We start from the raw sequence: 18,082 nt of genomic DNA, 5'->3' as shown, positions 1-18,082 counted from the left end.
CCCTTATACGTGCGCGTTCACGGCTCCTGATGAGGCAAACCTGCCCTGCGTTCCAAATCGCATACTTATACTTTTTACTTTTAGTATGTACTGCAGCTGCCCTTACAAAGTATGTAGTTTAGTATGAAATATGCCTGCATATGCATACTATTGGGACACACTACATACATCATCCCTGAAGTCCAGCCCTCTTGCTCACTTCCGCCGCTGTCAGTAGCGGCAAATTTGAATGTTGTTGTCAAAATGCCGGTGCTGTTTCATACTGCGCTGTCCTCTGTCATATTTATTATCTTCTGTCTTCCTGTCGCTTCTGCTGTCACTAAGCGAGTTTTGTGCGATATGTGTGTTTTGTTGTCGTCCGTATGTGGGCGTGGCTTGTACACGCAACTCAGTCAGTGCGACGTAACGTTCGCTGCGCATAGGATTGTGGGTCAGAATGGCCAGAGCAGTATGCTGCGAAATCTGACTGGATGTAGTAGAACATCCTGGTACTCTTGGCATACTGCGTCTGACATACTATGTATTGGGACATACTAAATTCTTTCTTTTTTTCCCTACTAAATAGTATGATAGTATGGGTATTGGAACGCAGGGCTGGATTGCCAAGCATTCTGCCTTCTCTTCGCGAGAGAGCGAGTTGATAACCAGCGTTGTGATACCGCTTATCCCCGATCACCATGATCTCGATTAGTGTATCCTGATAGGTCTGGCTAATCCAGCGAAAACTAAGCTTGCTTCGTGATACAGGCCTCTGGTGACTTCACTGATCACCTCACCTTGTATCAGAAAGGAGGAGCTAATCAGTGAAATCACCTGGTGGAGGTCTTGGTTGGAATGAAACCTGCAGCCTCTCAGCCCTCCATGGCACATGATTGGACACCCCTGGGCTAATGGTCCTTATCCTGTTTCTCACAGGGTTTCCGCTACATGTAATTCATCGTGGCGCACCGCCACGGCAAAATAAAAGCCGCCACACCTTCGGAATGATGATTTTTTTTTTCTTCCAGATGTTAAAACAATTTTAAATGGATATATATACACATATATAGGCTATGTAGCCTTTATTTGCGCAAATATACTTATTATAATCAGTTTGAAATGATAATTTAAATATCATGAAATGTTACATTACACTGCAATTAACTTTTGTCATCACTCGCCTGTTTGATTATTACTGCTGTGCGGTCGCAGAGGGAGAGAAAAGGGCAAGAGAAAGGTACCTGGGCAAGATTAAATTTAATCAATTTTTTTGGTCAAGCCTGTGAAAACGACCCTAATGTTATCGTTAATGTTTACATTGTAGGGCCCATAATTTCCGCGATCACGAAATTTGCCAAATAAAACGCAATCTATTTTTTAACGCGGAATATCACCGGAATATGGAATATGGACGTATGTCTGGGGAAAATCACATGGAGGGAAGCAAATCTGGGTGGCACAACCCCTCCAGTCGTTTCACCTGCACCTGCACCACCAAGAAAAAAACATTACAACAACTGCACCGGCACCGTACGAGTCCAAAAGGCAGAGAAACTTTCCAGCTACAGCAGCACACTGACATAGATTGTGTAACAAAACAAAACGAACTCCGCGCTATTTTCACTGGCTTACAGCAGCACACTGGCTTAGCTTGTCTATTCAGTGAAGAGGTATCACTTCGGCTTATTTTTCAATCTCTGTTATCACAGGCATACTACTGCTCATTCATTGGTAGCTGAATTGTTAGGTCTGTTTGATAAGTAATTTACATTTAAAAAGAAAATAATAAGAAGAATTTAATATATTGTTAAATAGGGAGTGGGAAGGGTGGGGGTTGTGTCAACGATGCTGAAGCCCTCCCCCACAGTTTCAAAAAAATCCTAGAGGAAACCCTGCATATAGCATATAGATACTGCTTACTACACACAGTATTTTATATAGGCCCCTTTACTTTTATGTTTCAGAGGCTGTAAGAAAATGCTCCCTCCAGCCAAGTCCTCAGGATTTTGAAGTTGAGGATGAGATTAAGGTTTGGCTACGGAATTCAAGAGACAGTGGGTGGACGAATGGAGCGCTACCATCATCGGCTGACTACCCAAGAGACCTTGGGGGAAGAATGAGCTTTGCCAATCAACACATCACCTCAATAGAAGTATGGACATGTTAGCAGCACACAAGAATATATTTCAGCATCAGAGGTCAGAGTTTCTGCAGTTTTTCCTTTTTCTTTGTTTGAAGTATGGGCTGAAAAATGTGCCACTAGTAACTGAATTTGAATCATTCATATTTGAATTTTGACTGCAGTTCCTCTGATGTTCCGTTGACCATGTTTAGTAGGAAGAGTTAGGGGGTCACCAACAGTATGTAAGTCTCTACATATTCACCTTATACTACCCCCTGCTGTCTGACACTCTCACCCCCACTCCCGAACGGACTGCAACTGCAACTGTTACACTACACACTACACTACTGATAGATAGCAACACGCAAAGACTGGAGGGGAAGGGCCGGATCAAGTCGGACAGTTCCTGAATCCCAGTACCGGGCGTCAGGTTCTGCCACTTGGTTCATGGTGTCATGCTGACCCTGAACCTCCGTCGGAGTGAGTTTCTCTTCATTGTATTGGCAGCTCAAATGGATGTGGGTCAGTGCCTTCACGTTCCCATCCATCCATTCATTTTCTATTTCCTTTCTTACTTCTATTTATTACTAATGCACACTTATGTTCATAATTGTAATTGTATATTGTATATAGGATTGTATATAGGAGTGTATATACTTTCTGTTTTTATTTCTTTTTTATCCATTTTACTTGCACAGTGCTGGAGTTGTCACCATTGCATTTCACTGCAACTGTACTTGTACATCAGGCATGTGACAAATAAAACTTGAACTTGATGATGTCTTAAAAGGAACCCCGACTATGATGACTTGTAGGCCTTAATAAACCACGATTTTTCTCTTATACTTGAATATATTGTTAGAAACAGATAAAATATGACGATTGCTTTAAAAATCCACATTGTTTAGTACATATTTTTACCTACGGAGGCAGCCATTATTTTACCCGCGCAATGCACCCTGGGGGCAGTGACGTAAAAAGGTTGCACTGGGGAGAAGAGCTACTGGCGCCTAAAGAAGAGCTACTCGCATAGCGTATATTTCCTGTTAGCAATGCCACATTGTGCTGCGTTTGGGTGTAATTTCCAATCAAAGGGCAACAAGGGAAGTGATGTGAGTCTTCACTGCTTTCCAACTGATAAGAAGAGGAGAAAGGAGTGGGAAAATGCTTGTGGGCGCACACAATTTCCTAAAGACCCGCGGCTCTGTTCGCGGCACTTCTCACCTGATGCGTTTGAGGCGTTTGCTCGACCACAGCTGCTAAACGAGCTAACAGGAGCTGCTGGTTATAAACGAAGACTAAAGCCAGATGCTGTGCCGACAATTTTTCCACACAAGGCGTCTAAACGGCCCTCGGAAAGCGTGTGAAACACGCACTGTAAAACGCCAAAGACAGGAGACGCTAGACGCTCTCCTGCTAGGATGTAAACAACCCGCTCCTGTAGCTGTAGCTTCTGAAGGCGAACCATCATACACGCCACTGATCGCGGAAGAAGCTGACAATCAACCCATTCAGCAATCCGTAAGTGTACAGTGTTCTCCAAGCAAGACTGATGCAGCAACTCAGACGGATAAAGACACGTCGGATGCAGCGGTACAGTGGCCAGCGGACGTGCACCAACCGGTATCCACGGACCACGCTTACGCAGGTGAACATGAGCCTGAGTTGGATAAACAAGAAGAGGGGGACACTCAGTCCGTGGATTTGTTCCTTTCAGACGATGAAATTAGCGAGGAGAGTCAGCCACGGCACAGACAGTCTGATCCGGAGTACATTGTAAGTTCATGTGAGCCCTCTCAAAGCTCCCAGGAATCTCATGCCTCAACTGAGTCTCAGAAAGAGGATAGAGTTTTTCTAGTTTTTGGGAAACAGTTAAAACAGTTGCTTCAGCGTTGCTTAAAGTGTGGTTCTGTGATTGCTAATGAAGATGTGAAGGAGCAGCAAAATGAAGGTTCACAGTTGACACTAGAACGCACATGTGCAAATGGCTGTAGGTACAGATGGCAGTCTCAGCCTACTCTGGATGGGACCAAAGGGCTAGGAAACCTGCTTTTGGCAGCATCAGTTTTCTTAAGTGGCATACATTTTGCTAAATTTGAACGTTTTTGTGATAACATGAACCTCCGAACAATATGTGAAGACACGTACACAAGACTGAGGAAGACATTTGTTTTTCCTGTTATTAAAAAAACATGGGCCAAAGACCAGAGTGCAGTATTCAGTACCATGAAATCTCAAGAAGCAGAAGTTTTTCTCTGTGGAGATGGCCGGTGTGACTCTCCAGGCCACTCGGCCAAATACTGCACATACACTTTTTTACATGTGCAGAGTCAGAAGGTTGTAGACTTCAAGGTAGTAAGCTGCACCCAGGTTTCAAGCTCTAATACCATGGAAATTCAAGGTTTCAAGGAAGCTCTGAAAACCATCGAAGAAAATGGAGTGAAGGTCTCTGCCATCTCAACAGACAGACATCCACAAATTATCAAAGAAATGAGGGTCTCTAATCCACAGAAATGCCACGAATTTGATCCCTGGCATGTGGCAAAGGGAGTGTCCAAAAAACTTGCCACTGCAGCTAAAAGGAGGGAATGCGAGGGCCTGGGAGAGTGGATTCCCTCCATTATAAATCATTTCTGGTGGAGTGCACAAACCTGTGAGGGAAATGCCGATCTGTTGAGAGAGAAGTGGGTATCAGTAATACACCATGTTACCAACAGACACGACTGGCCAGGCAACAGACACTACCATCGATGTGCTCATGAGCCCCTTGATGAGACAAGCCAGAGAAATAAGCTTTGGTTACAGCCAGGATCTGAAGCCCACAAAGCTCTTGTGAAGACAGTAAAAGACAAGCGGCTTTTGAAGGACCTGGGTCACCTGACGAAGTGCATCCACACAACATCACTAGAGGTATGTTCAAAAACAGAAGTGTTACTAAATGTTTCACCTTAATATAATGTGGCAGTATTTTTTAATGGCATGATGTGACTCACATGTATTTATTTTATTTTAAATTTGTTTCAGGTGTACCACTCCATGTACCTTAAGTACCTTCCGAAGAGAACACATTTCGGATATGATGTGATGATCCATGCCTCCATGCTTGCTGCTCTGGATCATAACCACAACACAAACAGGGAGCAAGTGAGTGAACTATCATTATTTCTCTCCTTTGTGTCACTGGATATTATGCATCAATCTCAGTGTCAGAAATTAAGGGGACAAAGGCAAAACAATGTATGTATTCAGACTGAATACTTTGTACAATGTGATATTCAGACTCTGATGTACAAAGTATTCAGAGTCTGAATATCACATTACACAAAGTATTCAGACACTGATATATTGGGAATTTCCCAGTTTTGGAAGTAAATCTGTCTGTCTGTCTGTCTGTCTGTCTGTCTGTCTAAACCTATTTTTCATATTTCTGTTTTTGAACAGGCTGTTTTTCAAGATGGGGAGAGTGTTGGGGAACCCAAGTTCAAAATCTCATGGAGCAAAGTCCACAAGAGATTCAGAGCAAGACCAGTGGCTGTGCAGAAGGACTACAGCTACATGAAGGCCATGGTGGCAGATGTTCTCTCCTCTGTGTCAGATTCAAACCAGGGCATGGACTTGAGGGTGAAGCAAGCTCACATCATGGCTCCACAAGAGAGACCATCCAGAGCACAGATCATTTTTCAAACACAGCAGTTCTCACGTTTCAAGTAGTTTCATCATTCAGTGTTGCCAGTAATAGTAATATCATTACAAAACAGAAGCAACCCATTGTTTAAATCAACATCAACTTTAATTCTGAGTTCTATTCGAGGTTAATATTTTAGGACATATTTCAAACAACATTGAAATGTTTGCCTTGGTAACAGTTTAAATGTTATTAAAAATCTCTCCATGATTCATCTATTTCTGTTTCATCATTATCTACATCCTGAAACCCTGTATAGATTCCACTTGGTTCGGGGTAGACGGTTCTTATTTTGTTGATTGCACATGATGGAATGACTCTGCGGATTCTTCTACCCAGCCAGCCATGCATCCACCATGTGAACTGACGATATGAGGCATATCTGTAAGACCTGCAACCAGAGTATTTGTTTAATAAAATACTGTGAAGTTATGGCAGCGTGTAGCTTAGTGGCTAAGGCACTAGACCACAATGTGGAACGTTGACTGCTCAAGCCCCACTGCAGCCACAGCTGTTGGGCTAAAGCCCAGGGGTGTCAAACTCGTGCCATGGAGGGCCAAGAGGCTGCAGGTTTTCATTCCAACCAACAACTCCACCAGGTGATTTCACTGATTAGTCCCGCCTCTCTGTTTCGAGGTAGGGTGATCAGTGAAATCACCTGGTGGAGTTGTTGGTTGGAATGAAAACCTGCAGCCTCTTGGCCCTCCATGGCACGAGTTTGACACCCCTGGGCTAAAGGCATCTGCTAAATACCTGAAATAATAATAATAATAATAATTAAAGCTGCAAGCAGCGTTGGACGGGCCCTCGCCCCCCCGTGCACGTCGGGGATGGCGCGTGTGTCGAAGCACAGACAATTCGTCCATGTGTTCCAGTTTTAAGGGTATTTTTTGGTGCTTTTATTGTGAAAGAGTTTTGGGCTTTTATTTTGAAAGGCCGCGGAAGTCTTAGTGTGTGACCGACAGGACTACTGGCAGCTGCTGCATGATCACACCAAAATGCAGGCACACACACTCACTCACTCACTCAGTCACACAAACACACACACACACACATACGCACGTGCACACACACACACACACACACACACACACACACACAGACACACACACGACGCCAACAAAAACCCACTGGTAGTACATTCGCTGCTGGTGTCCCTCTGGCCACTAGCAGCGCCCCTCCAGCAGATGGCGCCCTTAGCATGTCCTAGTGTGTGACTGACTTGAGTACTGGCAGCTGTGGCGTGATCACACCAAAATGCAGGCAGACAGAGAAATCCTCATTCAATCCAGTGGAGAAATCCAGAAAACCCACCCCTGTTTGAGGTGTCACAGCTCGGTCACCGTTTAAGTGACAGACTTGATTCAAAGTTTAAACGAGGCACGAGACTTGGATCTATAAATCTCCCATTTACATGATTTTGCTATCTTTTACTGTTTTTGAGTTATGGCAGTTTTAGTTTGAGAGTGTTTTCTGCTCCCTCTGAGCTCTTACAATGGGTGTGTATTGCGCATTCCTGAGGCAGCTAGAGTGAGTCACATGTCCAGGCAGAGTGCAGAGCAGAGCACACCAGAGTCAAAAATGTTTGAAAACTCTTCATAGCTCCCACAAACTTGGTCCAATCCACATCAAAACTACATATTTTTGTAGGAATTTTTGTCCTCTTTCCATCTGCATAGTTTTCAAAGCCGTCAGACTTTTACTTTAGACTGCAGGGGCTTAATTAGTGCCAAGTGTCAGCCTCTTCACACCAAACTCCATGGGAAAAAATGAGGTTTTGGCTCTGGCCACTCCGACTTTGAGGGCTTATAAAATCCAAACGATTCGAATTAATATTAAATCCTTCAGAACTTTTGTTAAGCACTGTGTCCTCTGTCATCTGTTAAATTTTCAAGCCGCTGACATTTACGCCCTGGGAGGAGAAAGATTTTGTTCAAAGCGGAATTTTGGGCGAGAACGTGAACATTCCAACGCAAATTGCGGACTTCCTGTTGGTTTTAGGTCGGGGGTGTCAGCGCGTGATTTGTAGGGCTTGATGAGATCTACATTTCGGCATCAGTTTGGTGTTTCTATCACATTCCTGTGAGCCGCAGCGGCTGCCTTTGTGTGCCTAGGTGGCGCTACCGAGCCCATTTTTGCACTTAGGGGGTCTGTCTGTCCATTTTATCAAATTTTTCACCAGACCTGGCCTGTGTGCCGAATTTGGTGAGTTTTGGAGCATGTTTAGGGGGTCAAATTAAGGGTTACTTAGACGTAATAATAATAAGAAGAAGAAAGGAGAAGAAAAAACACTACAATAACAATAGGGCTTCGCACTGTTCCAGTGCTCGGGCCCTAATAATAATGAAAGACAACAACAAACTGTTTGCCTTAAACTGTAAAACTACTGAAGCCTTCACACAAAGGGCACAATCCAGGTAAAATTCTTTAAGTTGTACAATATACTGTGTGGACAGGTGAACTGTAACACAACACTCAGTCCTCCATTGTCTTGGATTACAAATATGTCCTGAAGAAAGAAAGTTCAAAATTCTGATTAATACTTCACAGTAATTTGTATGGGTTTTCGTCTGAAGATTTAGTTACTGATTGAGGTAAACATCAATTACTATTGATATTGAAACATAACGTGGTCCTCCTGTAGACATAAGTCATAATCAGTGATGGGAGTAACGGCGTTACAAAGAAACGGGGTTACTAACGGCGTTGCCGTTACTAGCCGTTACTTAATACTACTACTAATAATAATTCTTATTATTATTTTATTATCCTATTCAAAAAATGTGCGTCTTGTGGAGAAAAAGCGGTGTGTCAATTTCAAACCGGTCGGACTTGGCAGTTTTTCGTAACTCATCAACATGCATGTAGAATAACCACAAATTACACAATGCGTGTGTACTTCCCGACGGCAGAGCGGATAGTACGTCCGCCTGCCATACAGAAGACCGAGGGTTCAATTCCCGACCCGGACAAACTGGCGTTACTGTTTTAAAATATAATGAATTACTTTTTCAAAGTAACGTGCCCAATGCTGACAATGATAGATGAAATTTGACAGCAATGTCACGTGCGTTTCGTGGGTGGAGATAAAAGGCCGGTGGATCAGGAGGGGGCTTGTCTGTAAAGTGTGGTTGGACGTGCAGCTTCATGGGACGCAGGGCGAACGAGGGCAACCACAAATTAAAGCCCGACTCCTTCAGCATTCGCCACGACGAAAATGGCCTAAAATATGTCACTATGTCTTTGAACGAATGCACAAAAAAATCACAAAGATGCTGCCGAAAAAAACAGAGAGCCTGCGGGGATTCATATGTGAGCAGCCGGGTAACCCACTGTGTCCGGTGGCCTCCCTGGAGAAATAGCCTACCTCTGCCTGCTGCCTCCTGATCCACCTGCCTTTTATCTCCACCCAAGGCGGACACAGTGTGACAGCGCCGATGTATGATAAGTTAAAAGTATACTTTTATTATGATTGTTATTGTTACAACCGACGTTGTAACAAAGAGGAGTCCAAACATAATTGAACACTATTTTAACAATTGCACTATTAATGGAAATATCCAGTTCAACATTAACGAGCCCAAATAGCCTGATGTGACCTGATGATGTCGCTAGATGATAAAGCAATCTTAGCGTCTGTATTGCTTGGCAACCATTCTGTGCACTCTATCTTGCTTGGTGGAAGAATGAATAGTTCTCAATTTTATTGTTGCATTATTACCAATAAATTATTGATTTTTTTCTTGTGTGTTTATTTTATGGGCTATATACAAGGATACAAGGATACAAGGAAGTTTATTTGTCATTATACAACAGGTTGAATAATGAACAAACGTTCATGCTATATGTAGGGTAACCGTTTAATAAAAGCAATAAGCCCCTTGAAGCTGTGGATTACAGTGATTTTACAACGGCTGAGGGGCGTTGTAAAATCGGGTCTGATATATGATATGATATATGATATATGATACACTTTGTACACGTTTAACACTGTGAAATTCTTTTTATTCTATGTACAAAATATGAAAAAAGTAATTAATTTACGATCACGGGATTATGTGATCACGGGTTAATGTTTTGATTTAGGCTACCTGTTGGTGACCTGGTTCCGATTTGGCAGGCCAGCACTCTCCCGGTCATGGAGGCTGACGAGGGCAGCCCATAACACGTCTCTGTTGATGCAAACTGCATCAAAGTTCTCGTGTGCTGTGATGCACGGGATATCTACAACAATGATCAAACCCGTAAGCATCTTGTCAGTGCGTTTTACTGTCATATCCACATAATGTAGGCTGTAATGCATGACTGCGGTGGATGCTAATCTGAAATAATTTATATTGGAATATGGCTAATCATACATCGATAGCTGGATCTATATGCTTACTTTTAACAGCTGCTGACAAAAATTGGAGCTCTCGACAACACACGCTCTCTCTCTCGGTTGTCATGGAGACGCAGTTGTTGCACATACACCACAGATTTTGCCCCACTCTCTCCTCATCATGCCTTTGATTGTCTTCATTTGGAGGCTCGGATTGAGAAGTATTTTCTCTGTTGTCACCCTCGCAAACATTGCGTTCAGGTTCAAACTGAAACGGCTGGACAGATGACATTTTTGTCGCTGTAAAGTCAGAAAAACGGGCCCAGTGGAATAGGCGGACAACCATTTGACGTCACTACCCAGAATGCAGTGCGACGTCAACAACAATGGCGACGTACGAGTGAAATTATAATTTCAAATTTTATAAAAACGAAAACATCTGGAATGATTTCCGTATCACATTAATATGACTGATACCAAAATTAATTTTATAAAGCCTACTTGTCATCATAGCCGGGGTTCCTTTTAAATGAATAAGGCTGTAATGTGCAGAGAAGAACATTTTTCATTCAGTGTAATGTGTTTGTATTTAATAAATGAATTGATTTGAATCCTTTTGACTATTGTACATTTTTGACAATGCATATATCAATGACCGCATTCATTTTAGATGTATGGAACTCCCAAAGGAAACTACACTAGTAGTAAGTAAGTAAGTAAGTAAGTAACTTTATTCGTACCCAAGGGTAGATTTGGTTGCAGTTAAAAGAGATGGCTGCTTACACACACACAGACAACATTTACAACATCGACAGAGACAGTGACATAACAGTGACAGTGACAAAGGTGCTCCAAACATAGGACATGGATAAAAAGTGTCCAGATGATAAAAGTATACAGGGATAAAAAGTACCAAATGATAAAAAGTATACAAGGATAAAAAGTGTACAAAAGGTACAAGTATCAATAGGCAAAAGATAAGGGATACAGTGCAGAATAAGAGCCGTCATGGCAGATAAAAAAAAAAAAAAAAAAAAAAAAAAAACCTAGGTTAGAATAAATAGATAAATAGGAGAGGCTGTGTAGTCCATAAATTAATACGTTAATGGGTAGTCCACCAATAGCCTAAATATTATTTAATGCTTTGATGGCTGAGGGGACAAAACTGCCTCTGTATCTTTTTGTTTTGCAGACGGGCATTTTATACCTGCGACCTGATGGTAGAGGCTGAAATTCAGCATATAGTGGGTGGGAGCCATTTTCTAAAATAGACCCAGCTAGCCTCAGTAGCTGCTTGGTGTATAAGGATTCTGGGTTTAACTGTGGCTCTCCGTTCAGCCTACTAGCCCATCTCACAATTTGGTTCAGTGAGTTCTTATTTTTTAGGGATAAGTTGCTGAACCAAGACACCAGGCTAAAAGATATAACTGATTCAATGAAGCAGCGGTAAAACATGGTTATCATTTTACTGTCAATGTGAAAAGAAGACAGTTTCCTCAAACAATATAGGCGCTGGTTCCCCTTCTTGTATACAGCTTCACAGTTTGCCTCGAAGTTCAGCTGGTTATCAATGATGGTCCCAAGGTATTTGTAGTTTTCAACACACTCCACTGTCTGGCCCTTAATAATGGTGGGTTCCTTAGCCCTGGGGAGTTTCCTAAAATCAATATGCATGTCTTTTGTTTTAGAGATATTCATCTGTAGAAAGGACCTATCGCACCAGTCTACAAAATCCTGGGCAATTGGACCATGACCTCTTTCATTTCCTTGTAGCAGGCTTACAATGACAGAATCATCTGCATACTTTAAAATAAATCTGTCTTTCCTGCTGCTGCGGCACATGTTCGTGTAAAGGATGAACAGGAGTGGGGACAGAACACAGCCCTGGCGGGAGCCAGTGGAGGAGCAGATCTGGTCAGACAGAACTCCATTGACTCGCACTCTTTGTGTCCTGCTAGTTAAAAAATATAAGACCCAGCCTATAAGATTTTTACTTAAGTCAAATTGCCCTAAAAGTCTTTCTGCTAGAATGTGGGGTTGAATTGTGTTAAAAAGCAGAAGAGAAATCTATAAATAAAAGCTGAGCATGTGTTCCTTTCCCTTCCAGGTGTTTAAGAAGCATGTTCATCAGAGTGACTGTGGCATCCTCGACACCTCTGTGTGGCCTGTAGGCAAACTGCAATGGGTCAATATCAGACTCTGTCTTCTCTAAGATTTCATTTCTTACTAATTTTTCAAAAGCTTTCATGACAATAGATGTCAGTGCAATAGGCCTAAAATCATTCAGTGTTTTTGGGCAGTTTGTCTTGGGAACTGGAACAACTACAGCATCCTTCCAACATTTTGGAACATGCTGGTTTTGTAAGGACTTATTAAAAATGTAGTGAAAAATTGGACAAAGCTCTCTAGAACACAACTTGAGCAGTCTGTCGCAGATATTGTCAGGTCCATGGCTTTTATTTGAATGTATGGAAGAGAATACCTTTTCAATATTTTCCTCTTCAATTGTGAGGTGGTTCTGGTCAGCTAATTTGTGCCTGAGTTCCTGTATTTCTCTACTGAAGTCATAAGTGTCAAATCGGGAGAAGAAATGGTTAAGAGCAGGGTTGAGATACATTTATGTGTGGAACTGATTTATTGTTGTAGATTAATTTAACTGCAAAATCAGTGTGGGCCTAGTGAGGGCAGTGAGGGCTTCCTGAAGGCTAGGTAAAGGCTGCCTGCTGTGCGCCCTGTAGCCAGCCCTAAGTGGGCCCATACAGGGCCAGTGCAGGCCTCCTTAGGGGTTAATGAGGGCTGCCCATGTGGGACCAGCACTGACGGGCCAACGTTTTGCCAATGAGCAAATTCTCAGGGGACCTGCGCGGGCTGCCCACTGGGGGGCCTTAAGACTGCCCAAAGTGGGCCTGTAAAGGGCCATTGCAGGCCTGTTTGCTGGGTAGCCATTCCTGCCGTGAACATTCTCAAACTGAGGAAGAAGTCCTTCGAAAAGTGCCGGTCACACATCTGTGAGTTCACACAAAGCACCACTTCCTTGAATTGTGTGAACTCCAGCCATTTGGTTCTTAACCAAGGAATGGAAAGAAAGGGGAAAAGACTGAGAATTTGCACAGCCAAAAAACACAGCAGTGACCCATACTTGCTGGCTAGTTTGTAGGCGGTCCTGTGTGGCAGTCGGTACCTGGCAAAATTTCTAGCCATAGTGGAAGGACCCAAAAATTCGAGAAACCATTTCATTGGATATACAATGTATACGCCCCCAAGTGAAGGATGAGTCATCAGCCTTTTTTTTAGCATTTTCCAGGAAATGATAAACTGTAAAATACCATGGGGTTTTATGAGGTCTGTAATATTTCATATTTACTTGTAATTACGCAAGGAGTATCAGTTAAAGGATGATTGAGGATGCTAAAAGATGCTTTTTCCTCGGCCCACAGGAGCTAGGCTAGTGACTCCCAAAACCCTGTTTCCTGTGAAATTTGTTCTGAAGGACAATCCCACATAAAAATTATATTTTACACGCACTGAGGCTTACAACACAGTGCTATCCACAGCCCCAAGCAAAAGATTACCATATTCTGCTCCATATTTTGTGGCAGCCCAAGGTCTATGCAGAAATGTTTTTTGTATAAACTTAGCTTTATGAAAATGCAGTCAAGACTCAGCAGCAGTACAATTTATTTCTTGCCCTAAAAAATTTTGAGCAACATATTTTAGTCTTACATTCAGCTGGAAAATAAAATTGACATCTGAGCTACTATTTTCTTCTGAATTGAAAATGAAGAGACGACCCCACCCCCCACCCCCCATCGTAAACTGTCAGAATGCATTGTCTCCCTTTTATAATCACAATTACTATGTTTACACCAGAAATCAGATTACTGTGAGTACCCAGGTTGAACTTGATGTTCCCCCAATGTTACCATGGTGACAGTGGTGCTTCAGCCAACCTGCAGCCAGCAGAGAGCACCGGACAGCTGGCCTCTTGTGGGGATTTCCCACATGGGGGTGGCAAATGTGTTTTTTGTTTCCTGACGTTTTCATCAGACAAAATGTTGTTAATTATTAAGGGTCAGTCAATGAATGTAGAACTGTGACCCCCTCTGACTGTGACTCTCCTGGATGTGTGTATTTATTGTGTTTATCCTGTCAAGTTTCCTTATCCACTCTCTCCCCTTGCACATACACACTACTAAAAAGGCGTTCAGAAATCACTGCAATGGTTTGTACGTGGCACAATAATCAAATTTCTCCAGGAGTAATCTAGCTGCCATATGCTGATTCCTCTGAGTTCCTTAACTCAACTATGAAACCGGCTTTCTAGTTTAGATGACATTTGAGAAATCAGAACTGCTCATGCAAGGCAAGTAAGCTGATTACTAAAGTGCATGTAAAGACAGTGAGTGTCTCTGTTACCGTCTTGTCTGTCTCCAGAGCCTGAAGATGTCAGATTGGCAGGAGAACCCAGCCGCTGTGCTGGTACACTGGAGATGGAACAACATGGAGACTGGCAACCAGTGATAGACTTTTTCTCTCCTTGGAACCTAAAGGCAGCTGCTGTCGTGTGTGGCCAGCTGGGCTGTGGCTCTGCTGTCTCTACAGAAATCAGAGAGGCTCCTACAGATCACTTGGCAAGGAGAATAATACCTCGCTGTTATGGCTCTGAGTCTGCACTGAGGGAGTGCATGTTAAAGATGGACTCAGCCTCTACCTCTTACATATTGGAGGTGATTTGCTCAGGTAACACTGACATCACATCTGCATCTACTTGTGTGTTCACTAGTCTACGAAGTCTTCGTCATCTCCCTCTCTGTTTACAGATCTTCTAGTTAAGCCAATCATCTCCCTGTCTCCTTCCATGGACGGGGTCTATGAGGACCAGCAGCTGGAGCGTCAGGTGTTCATCGGCTCCGCCTTCACCATCAGCTGCTCCGTCCAGCCACAGTACCCCGGAGGCTCCTTCCACATCCTGCTCGCCTCCTCCAACATGAAACTCAGACAAACCAAGCCAGCTGTCAATCACTCTGCCCACTTCCTGTTTACTGCTGCAGACCAAGAGCACCAGGGGAACTACACCTGTGTTTATCACATCGATGTTTATTCTCATCACTTCTCCTCTGAGAGCAGGCCCCTCTCTCTCACCGTCTTAGGTAACCAGAATCCAATATGTGACAACAATCTGTTTTATTATTTCAGCAAGACAAGCAGGCTTTCTCCCACTCCTGAAAACAACTATGTCCATCAACTATATATTATATATGTCTAATGGCCTTTTTCCATTAGTATCTACTCGGCTCGACTCGGCTCGACTCTACTCGCCTCGACACGGTTTAGGTGGTTTTCCATTACAATTGAGTAGCACCTCGCCGTGGGTGGAGTTGTCATAGCAAGGCAGCGCACCGTCCAGCTCCCTCTGGATTCTTTGGGTCGCCACCAAGCTCAGAAGTCTCGGTTTGCTTGCCATTTTCCGACTTTGACAACTTCACTGACGATCAATGCGCACGGCCGCTGTTGCCGTTTTTTTTTTTTTTTTTTTTTTTAAATGTCGGGTTTTGTTTTCGTGCAGGAGTCGCTCTCGTCACTCCCTGTCCAATCAGTTGCCTGCATGGCGTTTACGTCACATTTTCAGCTCGACTCAGCTCGCTTGGAACCCCGGCTGAGTAGGTCCCAAAATGGGACCTGCTAGCAGGTACTACCACCTAATGGAAAAGCTCTTAAACCGAGTAGAGTCGAGCCGAGTCGAGCTGAGTAGGTACTAGTGGAAAAGGGGCATTAGAGTGCAGTTTACCACATTCATGGTCTGAAAGTAGCACCTGACCACCTGCCAGATGCAGATAGAGCGAGTTTACCAGACACACTGTCCTGCAGCAATCAAGCAGCCACAAAATCCCCAAAATATACATGTAACATATAAAACACACCAGGCACAGACGTGGCCTGTCACGTTGGCCACATCCATTATTTTTTACCTGCTACCTGTGATGTGTACTGGCTGCATGCCAACCATGTTCTCCCCTGTTGGAGAGCCACATAGCTGCACACAGAGTGAAAGCAGAGATCTGCAGTGTTAGATCCACATGAGTGTGTGCAGTATCTGTGGTCAGTGTAGCAAGGGATGACATGCAGCAAGGGGCCTGAGGTCGGATTTGAACCCCGGTCGCTGCAATTGGGACTGAGCCCTGGTACTTGGTACACGCTCTTAGCTGGTGAGCCACCGCCCCAGAAACATGATGTTGTTGTCCAAAGCTGGATTATTATAAAAACATTTCCTAGGATCCCAAGATTCTCCACTGTGCCGGTGGCCAGAAAGGTGTGTATTTGGGTAGCGAGCTCTGTAGCTGCACGCATGCAGCATAGTTTAAAAATAAAAATAATGAAAATGCATATGAACATGGGAATGAAGAATGTTCATGCCATTCATGGTCTTGTTTAGACAGCCAGAGCTGAAAAAGCCAGAGTGGCTGTCTCAGCAAGAAGTTAGTTTCAGACCCCTGCACATTCTTTGAAACCTGAATTTGACAGGAGGGTTAAAATGACTTAAACTGTTTTTTTGAGGGGTGTAACATGATCTTAAGTGATGATTCTTTTTCAGTCAGTCCAACAGATTTCCTCATCAGACTGCTTGTCCTGCTGCTGGCTATGACATTGCTGATCACTGCCCTCCGTTTCTATTCCACGGTACAGTACACATTCTCTCTCAATAGGAGACTGGATTAAACCAAGTAGTTGGACTGTGGTTAGACTAACTGAGAAATGGGTACTGCCATGTCTCTCCAGGCCACCAGGGGGCAGCAGCCAGGCGCAGTGGAGAACATTGAGCTGGATTACTATAATGTTGGTGGCGCTGAGGCTGAAGGTGAGCCGGGTGACACGGCAGCAGCTCTGGGGACAACGTAGGATTTCCAAGGAAGTCATCTCACATCCAGATGGATTGCTCAACACACAGCCCTCCATGACCTCAGTTGAGGATTTTACAGTTATCCAGTTAATTTTTCATTTTTTCATATTGTTATGAAGCTGTTTTTTTGCCTTTACTCAGTAGTTGACAGTGGAGATAGCCAGGAAAAAGTGATGATGTGACAAAAGTCCAGGACTCAGTTACCAACAATGCTTAGAAATATGTGCATCAACTGTGCATAGAGAAGAGCAGTTTGTTGACTTGTTTTTAACATTTCTGCTTTGGATAGTTACAGTAGAGAGAGAGAGAGAGGAAAGACAAAAAGCCAAGGGATGACATGCAACACAGGGCACAAACTTGAGTCAGTGGGTCAGCACTTGTATCTCCAAATCTACTGGGTGGATCGCCTTGAACTTTGGTTACAACATTTATTTTATCTACAGGGTAAAACCTGTCAATTTTGGTGACATGATGACCTTCCCTCTTGCGCCACCAGCAGGCCCAGTGGGGTATCTGTGTTTGAAGTAATTAATTTGTTTTCTGCTTTAAAAAAAAAAAAAAAAAAAAACACCTATTCGTGCACATTGCTTGTAAAGAGCTAATCATAGATAATAGACTATAGCCTAATTAAATGTTAACATTTAAATGGAAAGGTTTGAAAGCTGGAAATAGGTTATGTGCTGTTAATGGCTCCTGTAACCTAAATGGCCTCTTTTGGGATGGTTTGTGCGTTTGGTTTGTTTTTTATGTTTAACATTATCTTTTTAGTTCATATGTTGCAGTCATATATCCTGTTCTGTTTTTTTTTTTTGTTTGTTTTGTTTTTTGGTTTTTTGGTTTTTTTTGATACTGTAATGTACAAAGATGTATTGAATGTTAATTTGCAATGTGGCAATAAAATTTATGTAAAAAACAAACAAACAAAAAGTTTCTCTTTCAGTGCTCTGATTCAGGTAGGCTGAGCAGCCATTCAGAAATTTCTCTCACAGCTTACTAAACCTTTTGCTGTGTAAATATTATACATATAGAAAGGAAATTTGCATTACTGTCTTGGAAAAGGGAGCAATTATATTTTTT

At 43.0% G+C, this 18,082-nt stretch overlaps 2 protein-coding genes across 2 annotated transcripts in view; both read left to right on the top strand.

Moving 5' to 3' along the window:
• Positions 1–17,004, top strand: part of LOC115357848 (scavenger receptor cysteine-rich type 1 protein M130-like) — a 37,146-nt gene extending 20,142 nt beyond the window's left edge. Inside the window, exons 10-13 of the mRNA XM_030049591.1 lie at positions 14,542–14,847; positions 14,928–15,257; positions 16,700–16,785; positions 16,885–17,004. Of these exons, the coding sequence (XP_029905451.1) occupies positions 14,542–14,847; positions 14,928–15,257; positions 16,700–16,785; positions 16,885–17,004 (842 nt within the window). The remainder of the gene's footprint in view (positions 1–14,541; positions 14,848–14,927; positions 15,258–16,699; positions 16,786–16,884) is intronic.
• LOC115368523 (uncharacterized) lies at positions 4,149–5,906 on the top strand. Its single transcript, XM_030064650.1, has 3 exons — positions 4,149–5,011; positions 5,126–5,245; positions 5,543–5,906. The coding sequence occupies exons 1-3, from the start codon at positions 4,217–4,219 to the stop codon at positions 5,810–5,812; spliced, it is 1,185 nt and encodes a 394-aa protein (XP_029920510.1). The 5' UTR covers positions 4,149–4,216; the 3' UTR covers positions 5,813–5,906.
• Positions 17,005–18,082: the final 1,078 nt, after the last annotated feature.

This window comes from Myripristis murdjan, chromosome 1 (assembly GCF_902150065.1).
Source record: "Myripristis murdjan chromosome 1, fMyrMur1.1, whole genome shotgun sequence".
Taxonomy (NCBI): domain Eukaryota; kingdom Metazoa; phylum Chordata; class Actinopteri; order Holocentriformes; family Holocentridae; genus Myripristis; species Myripristis murdjan.
The sequence above is the reverse complement of the archived record's forward strand: the minus strand, read 5'-3'. Positions and strand labels throughout refer to the sequence as shown.

Coding starts and splice junctions, on each gene's coding strand:
- LOC115368523 (XM_030064650.1), top strand. CDS start 4,217: ATGAACCTCCGAACAATATGTGAAGACACGTACACAAGACTGAGGAAG. Junction 5,012..5,125: donor TCCACACAACATCACTAGAG/GTATGTTCAAAA, acceptor AATTTGTTTCAG/GTGTACCACTCCATGTACCT. Junction 5,246..5,542: donor ACAACACAAACAGGGAGCAA/GTGAGTGAACTA, acceptor GTTTTTGAACAG/GCTGTTTTTCAAGATGGGGA.